Genomic DNA, 8,429 nt, shown 5'->3' with positions numbered 1-8,429 from the left:
GGAAAGAAGACTCGCTGTGTGAGCGGCGAGCCACGAGAGGAAGGATTCTGCGACATCAATGAGCGCGAGCTCCCTGAGGCTGAAACGAAACCCTCCCTCCCGCTGAGGACGGTGTCCGGCAGCGGCGGAGCTGTAAATACAGCTGTGACTGCTGTCACTGAGGCTCTGTTTGTTGACAGCGAGAGACGGGAAACTAGCGGTCGATAAACTGAGCGTCGCCGCTCGGCCGTCTCTTTCTTCTGTGGCTTCCTACCGCTTTCAGGTTAGTGACGTCGGTTTGGACGGTACGTGAGTGAGCCGCGGCATCTGGGGGCCTTGTGGTCTGTTTACCATCTGTCGCGCTCATCACCTCTGCGTCAGCCAGTTAGCATCGCACTTGCACACTGGCTCCTCTCCTCTCGCCCATCCCTCCTCCCCCTACCCGTCTAGGTGACGTCATCACCTAACGGACCACAACAAACTTGCATCTTTCCTGTTCTCCTGTTTTAGACTGTAGCAACACAATCCCATGACATTATAGTTAATTGATGGTAGCAATACAGCATATCTAGGAAGAACATCCCAAATAACTGTTATAGTAAACTTACATGTGACGTTCCGCATGCACTGCAGTCATTTGTGCTGATTGCAACTTTCCACAACAATCTGTTACCTTGTAGACCTGGAGAATGCCGAAAGAGGAGGACCGCCTTGAGGGTGCAGCAGACAAGGAGTCGAAGAAGAAGGAGGATGAAAGGAGGCCGGATGCTCCTGAGGCGACACCGAGCAAGAGAGGCCGGGCAAATACTCCGAGCCCCCACAGGGACGCGCCTCAAGGTGAGGAACCGATTGATTTAACTCCATCTGCAGAAATATAACTTAATCACACTGGGCCCCAGCGAGTGCTATTACAATGGGTCCCCGAGGCACACACCACCGCTTTTAAAAGGTGGCGTGTGACCGCTTGTTCGGCCCACAAATGTGCTCAGCTCGCCAGATTTTTTGCGGGGATGCAAACTAGCAGCTGTGTATCGTGTTGTTTCGTCAATCCGGTAGTAGAGACAAGACATTGTACAAAATCGACATACCCAGCATTCATCGATGCCCATAGCTGTAAGAATCATCAACAAACTTTTATAGTTGAATATAGTTTTGTAATTGGTATTTTTTCTGAAATGCTTTTTGTACACACTCTGATGTGTATACATTTTGTCAGAATAAATCACACAAAGATGGATTTCCCTCACAGCCAGCCCCCCCAGGCTTGTCTCTGTGGAGGAGCTGATGGAGGCGGCTAAAGGAGTCACCAACATGGCTTTGGCCCATGAAATAATGGTCAACCAGGATTTTCAAGTCAAACCTGCAGTGTTTCCTGAGGGGAGGTGAGAGTTCAATCAGACACAGCTTGAGTCCTCGACTTTGACCGAGTGCTTTCCCGCCGTAGAAGTAACAGTACCCCCACCCTGTACAGCTTGGAGCGTCAAGTAAAGGAGATAATGCACAAAGCGTTCTGGGATTGCTTGGAAGCCCAGTTGACGGAGGAGCCGCAGATGTACGGACATGCCATCAAACTGCTGGCGGAGATCAGAGAGGTGAGGTTTCGATGCAAGGTTTTATTTTTAGTTGCCGCCTCATTGTGTTGTACATACGGATGTGATCCCTCCGCGGTTGTGTTTTAAGATAAGATAATCATTTATTAGTCCCGCAGCGGGGACGTTTACGGATCTCGTTTTTTAGAAAGGCCGCGGCTTCACCGTACCACACTAGAGTATCCATCGGTCTTCCCCTCTCCTGCCGCCAGTCATCGTCTGTCTCCCTACCCTTACTCCAGACGCTTCTATCCTTTCTGCTGCCGGGCCACGGCCGCCTGCGCACCCGCATCGAGGAGGTCCTAGATCTGCCCTTAATCCAGCAGCAGGCCGAGAACGGCGCGCTCGACATCGGCGTGCTGTCGCAGTTCATTGTCGGGATGATGGGCTCGCTGTGCGCCCCCTGCAGAGACGAGGACATAAGCAAGCTGAAGGAGATCCCTGACATCGTGCCCCTGCTCAAGTAAGCCAGGCGACTATTATGAGCCCGGCATGTTCCCGGGGGGGAGGAGGGGGCCCTCGGCCTATTTCTGGGTTTGTTTAATTTCATTCCAGCCCATTGCGGCTTAGAGGTCAGCGTGTTCTGGTATGATGCAAGCGTGGTGGATGAGCTAATGCGGACCCTATGAGAGCGAATGACAAGTTCACTCTGCAGCCAAGTCCGACCTGGAATTTCACACCTCCACTGTGCGTTTTGAGAATCTCATGACATTTGATTCCATGCTTCTGTCTCTCCCTTCCCCTTAGGGCTATATTCTCCGTGCTGGACCTGATGAAGGTGGACATGGCTAACTTTGCCCTGACCAGCATCAGGCCTCACCTAATGCAGCAGTCGGTCGAGTACGAGAGGAGCAAGTTCCGGGGGTTTCTGGAGAAGCACCCTAGTAAGGATTTGCTCTTCCATTAAGTCATGTTATGATTTATCCATACAAAAAAAAAAAATCACATAATGGACTGGCATATATAAGTGGATCTTAACCTACATGCAGACATTTGACAGCTGAAATCTATTTGTAGCATTGCTCGCCAATCATGGCCCACCCTTACATTAAAATGTTGTCTGAGGAAATCAAAGTAAAATTCTGTGGTTTTCATTTGCCGCTTTATTCGACACATACCACATAGTCCAGTCGCCTTCTGAAACATCACACATTTCTCCTATTTTTATGTGAGGAAGCACAGTAAAATCCTTATGTGTTGTTCAGTCAGTAAAATAAGTGGAAATATTGAAGTAATTGACTGCCGACGAAATAAATGATGGAATAAGTTGCTATTAGCCAACGGATCAATGTAGAGTCTCCCTGGTTTTAGCATCCCGAGTGCTTGGTGAGGTTGGGGGGGGGGGCTAAAGAAAAACACCCAGGATCTAATGACAGAATGACATGTGCTTTAGATGCCTTAGACTACACTGAGAAGTGGCTCGAGGACACGGTGAGATATCTGAGGGAGGATGATTCCTGCGGCGCTGGGTTGTCCGACCCTCCCTCCCTCCTCGCTGTTAATGTCCACAATCGTGCCTATCTCCGCCTGCTGACCTGGGACCACGCCTCCGACCCCTTCCCCGAGGTAAACACAAAGCCGGTCACGGGCGTTCTAGCCGTCAGTCGTATGTCTTTTTAAATTTAAAAAAAAAGCTTCTTCCCATTGCACTCCGCAGACGGTGTTGATGGATCAGGCCCGGTTCCAGGAGATGCACCGGGAGGAGGAACAACTGGTGGTGCTCTCCTCCGTGCTGCTCATCGTCTACACCACCACGGGGGACGCTATCTCGGGCCTCCCGGGGCTGATGGAGACGCTCAAGGGCATCGTCAACGCCATGCTCGTGGACATGTACTTGCCGTGAGTAGCGGTCATGGGAGGAGACGGTGCAGTTTGAGTTTAGTCCAGGTTTTCTACATTGGAAGGTTTTTTACTTAAAGCTATGTAACTTGACATAATTTTGGACCGTTGTTATTCCTATAAATAACGCCCAAGAAGTAAGAAGTTTCAAGACGATGCTTGTTTGAGCTGAATAATCATATTATTTACACATATCATATGTCTGATCATTTCATTATTCCGGTAATATTTGCCCCGTAAAGCAATATCCTGTAAATTAAAAGAGGAGATTCAGAAAAGTCTTAACTTAAGTTTTAAACGTCATGACGAAGATCAATTAGTTAAGATTCTGTTTACGATCCGTATACTTATTGGCTCAGTCAGTCTGTGTGTCTAATGTCGCTTTGTCGGTGCATCGGCGACGTTTGCACATCAACTCTTTTAGATGCACTTCATGTTGTTAACGCTCACAGGCGAACAATAATGGGCGGGGAAAACCTTGCAAATGAACACTAATCATTGATAGACAACACGGTTCTTCTCCGCTAAGTGACGTTCCTCAACAAATTCAGCTTGAAATGTGTGTTGCACAAATTGCGTTCCTTCCACGTTAATGCTTCCTTGTTGCCCGTCGACAGTTCTTTCAGTTTCCAGGAGGCCTTAGCGACCATCGGGGAGAAACTATGTGTTGAGCTGAGTCAGCGTCTGAGCCAGCACGGCTACTCTCCATTCACGGCCGACCGAAAGGACACCCTGAGGGGCCAAATCTCAGCCATCATGCAGCCAGACAACACTGTTCGCAAGCTAATGGGTAAGAAGAGCGGGGACTGGGGGGGGATGACGACCCTTGGGGGAGCGGGAGGGCTTCCTCTGGTCGACTGTGCGTGTTTTTAATCGACGCACTGATGTGGCAGCAACTTCTCTTTCCCTCTCCTCGCCTTGCAGAATCCCGGGTACAGAACTACCTGCTGACCTCCCTGGAGTCCAGTCAGCATAAGACCCCTCCCCCTCTCCCAGGAGGCCTGGCCCCGGTCGGCAAGGAGGTGAAAGAGCTCGCTGTTCGCTTCAGTCGCCTCATCAACTTCAACAAGCTGGTCTTCTCCCCGTTTTACCAAAAGATTCTCCAGAAACTACTGACAGCCGGGGGGAGTCCCAGTGCAGAGACATAAGCACCCCCGTCTCCTCACTAACACTAGTAGTTGTGGTTTAGATTTAGAGAAACGGGTAGAGAACGCTGATCTGTCTCTGTCGCTTGCATCTTAAACCAGCATAATTATTTAAAAAATGCTAGGACCATCTCAGTTGCATCACAGTGTTGCTTATATGACCAAATCTCAGGCCTCATAACCTCATCTGGCCGTGACGTGTTCAGTATTACTAGCACGATCTGGTGTCATCCGAGCCAATACAACACCTGTATTTTAGAACCAATACTAAAACAGGACCAAGTGTTATGGTCACCTTACTTGTTGCGTATAAACACGTTTGTTTCGACACAAAAATATGTTGGCTAGGTAGAATATAAGATGAACAAAACTACAATTTTAAATCCTAAAGATCTAAGTTAAAGATTAAATCAAGACAAAAGGATCAGAGCCTTTATTTATCGAGTGTCTCAGTCCTCACTAGACAACTGTTCTCAGAGTTACACATGTTTAGTCCTGCTGTGTTTAGTCCCAGAAGGATTTTGTCAATATTTTGGGGAAAAAAATGTTTTTACAGAGTCTCATGGCCTTATCTATTTCAGAGGGCCTGAAACGGACACCCGCAGCTAACATTGCTATGAGTGCTAATAGTGCGGGCTATGGCAACAGTGCTGATGGAACCAGAGAGGGACTTCATTCCCTGCTCAGGTGGACTTCACACAACTGTAACTTTACAGAGCAAATAGTGGGACGCAAAGAACCTAAAATACTAAGGCATTTTAAAGGTATTCTCTATCTTGTAAGATGTCCCTAGGCTAAAAAATTAATTGCGAACCTCCGACCCAATTAACCAGGTTACCTTGGTGACCGCAGTGGCCTTTTTTATTTTTTCCTCTCGTCTGAACCATCAAATGAAGGCACGAAATAAGAACAAGTTTGAGTCTATGAGTACGTCCTGGAGCTCTCCTTCACTAAGTACCGGCAGAGATGGGAGTCATTTCCTGGTTTACGAGCACTGATTAAGTGATCGTACTCTAGAACACAGTTGCGCTAAACATTCATCGCTCATAGAATATTTGGCCGGGACGGACTCGCGACACTCGGACAATTTCAGAAATGCAAACAAACCGTGGCATAGTATTCAGAAACGGCTTTTTCAGGGTGCTACTTCAATTGGTTTGAACGCACATTAGCATAAAAGAGAACAAACAAGATTGCAGACGACAGCACAGCGTTTTCTAAACTGCTGTTGTAAGGAAATCCAGCGGTCACACAGACCCAGTGCCACTTTTACATCTTGTGCTTGAAATCAGATAATTATTACTTTGCTTATCAGATTGACTTTGTGAAGGTAACGATACAAATGTTCAGGGTATGCATTTTCTGCAGTGTATTAAAGAAAACCTTTTTTGAACACTCAATTTATGCCGAAATGTAAAAGTCTGGTTGAGGGTCCAAAATGCAGCAGAGGGCAAGGCCATGCAGTATTTAAATGTGACCACAATGTTTAAATCCATCTAAGATTGAACAGATTCCTCGTGCAACAAGAATCTGTTAATAATTTATACATATTTAATGTTTGTTTTTTTACTTAGGCCACACAGGTAATATAACAAATATAAGGTGTGTAGACTTTTATATTCACTGTATGTGATGTGCATTTCACAGTATATTAGAAAAAAAAGGAAAGTGATCAGGGAGAACTGACGTGTCTTTAAGGGAAACCAGACTGCTGTTATCGAGCAATTTGAACTGTTTCACTCTTTAATTATCTCGTTCTTACTATTTCTGATGGTTAATAAGAAGTTAAGAATTCTTACTTTTGTCAAACACGTTGGGCCTTATTCACAAAAAAATATTGTCAAAAACGTTTTTATTTTTTATTTCAAGCAAGTCTACTTCCATCCCCATTTGTTAGCATTTAGTATAACAAAGTAGGATTAAAGACTTTTAATTACATTAACTAATTGTTAAGTTATTTCATACTTTGTAAAATTGCATTTGTTTTAAATGTTGTCTATTAATGCCAGTTTAAATTATTTTTTTTTTTAAGTTATAAGTTTGCAAAGTGAGAACAAATTTAGCCGAGCAAATAACGATGAATCTCGGAAAGTTGTGTGTCAGCCGTTCTTACGCATGGTTCAAACCCTGACTTGTGTGTGGGTAGTTTTTTAAATTTTTTTTTAAATGAAGCCCGTTGCCATTTACACACTCAACCCACCACAAAATACACTTGTTGTAACACGTTGTCGCCCTTCCAGACAGAATGCCGTTCCATATATTCCCCATATGAATAACACCTGGCCATGCAAGCCCGATGATATTTATCTTTTAATGTCAATCCAACATGCCAATAAATAATTGTTTGTCCCTCACAGCTGAGTCATTTCTTTAATCCCTTTCTGTGTTGTTGTTTTTTATGTTATACGTTCTAAAACATGTGTGCAGTTTCCATATGAGATCTAGGTGGAGCCAGAACTCCAATTCATCTGACGGAACAGTTGTATCACTAATTACTTGATTCCAGTGTTTGTCTTGCAGAATATACAATACCTGCATATATCACAGCCCTTTACCAAGACTTACTTTCACTCTGTAGAGTGTTTGAACATGTGTGCAACAGGGAGCATATTACAATTTGAACAATACAAGTGCAGCAATGTAAGGAGTCATGATGAATAAAACAGAAAGGCAATAAGGGCGAAAAAACTGTCTCCTGGGTGCTAGACCTTTTGTTTGGAAAGAAGTAGAGTATCATATTTAAAATGTGTTTTCTTGTACTATGGACACGCATAGTCCTGAATTGTAAAGTACAGGACCTGTGAGCCGAATCACATGTAACCCACAGACCAAGGGCGGTGGTGGATGTTAAGAGGCAAAGGACCCGTCGTCACACCCAAGTGGGAGTGGAACTTGGTGTCCGGAGTGATGTCAGAAAGGAGGATGCTCAATGGAACTACTCAGTATTGTGGACAGTGCCACTCATTCTCTGCACACCACATTGGAGTTCGTTCAAGCACCTTCGACCGTAGACCACCGAGGTGCACCACACAATGGGCCATCAAACCGTATAACTCCTCCCACTTCTGCAGGAAGACAGCAGACACATTGCACAATATCAATCATTTACATATATGAAACATGACATTTATTGTATTGAAATATGTGCAATAAAACGTTTTAATATGCACAATAGTAGGTTGCTTTTATATACTTGCTATTATATTTTGAACTGGTGTCAGTATTACTTTTTGAATCACTTAGGTGAATCACAGGTTTCTATACCTATGCACTATTGTTTTTTATTCTTCTGTGCTCAATCTGATTAGAATGCATCTTCTATTATATATTATATTTTGTTTGGGTTTGAGATGACAAATAACGCAACATGTATTTTTTTGCCTCAGTTTACAGTTGAAATATCTTTTTTGAAATCCAATTTAAAAAAAGGCCAAGCTGATCTATTTTAATGCAGCTTTTTCATTTCGTGTGTGTGAGAGTGCCTTTTCTGATTCAACCTGGGGGCTGGGTGGGGCAATTCTTTGGATGGAATAACTTATTTAGTCATGGGCGACATTATTGTAAACCACATGAGAACAGGAGGTTCTACTCGACTGATCATTGGCTCGAGGCCTGTCCTTTCCTCCAAGTTCCCCACCAACAGACATTTCACCTTTAGGTTACAATATGACCTGGACCCTCAAGGCAATAAGCTACAAACCCGCACCAGGTTTCTTTTTTTTCTTTTTTAATTTTGCGGTAGTTTGATTAAACACAACAATGTGCCATACCAGCACGATATTAGCAAAAAAAGTTATCAGCACTTTGCCCCTCTCAGTGCAGACACAACGGGTGGAAATGTAGGGCACTATTTGGTCGCTATTGCTGACTATTTCTC

At 44.7% G+C, this 8,429-nt stretch overlaps 1 protein-coding gene across 1 annotated transcript; it reads left to right on the top strand.

Moving 5' to 3' along the window:
- Nucleotides 1–9: 9 nt before the first annotated feature.
- Nucleotides 10–6,906, top strand: tcp11l1 (t-complex 11, testis-specific-like 1). The gene is made up of 10 exons (XM_068603604.1): nt 10–262; nt 660–816; nt 1,229–1,361; nt 1,451–1,571; nt 1,811–2,031; nt 2,316–2,452; nt 2,962–3,134; nt 3,226–3,407; nt 4,025–4,197; nt 4,332–6,906. Exons 2-10 carry the CDS (start codon nt 669–671, stop codon nt 4,553–4,555), a joined length of 1,512 nt encoding a protein of 503 aa, XP_068459705.1. The 5' UTR covers nt 10–262; nt 660–668; the 3' UTR covers nt 4,556–6,906.
- The last annotated feature ends 1,523 nt before the right edge of the window (nt 6,907–8,429 follow it).

The sequence above is a fragment of the Clinocottus analis genome, unplaced genomic scaffold (genome assembly GCF_023055335.1).
Source record: "Clinocottus analis isolate CAN_PGR_092001 unplaced genomic scaffold, fCliAna1.0.p SCAF_6, whole genome shotgun sequence".
Lineage (NCBI taxonomy): Eukaryota > Metazoa > Chordata > Actinopteri > Perciformes > Cottidae > Clinocottus > Clinocottus analis.
The sequence above is the reverse complement of the archived record's forward strand: the minus strand, read 5'-3'. Positions and strand labels throughout refer to the sequence as shown.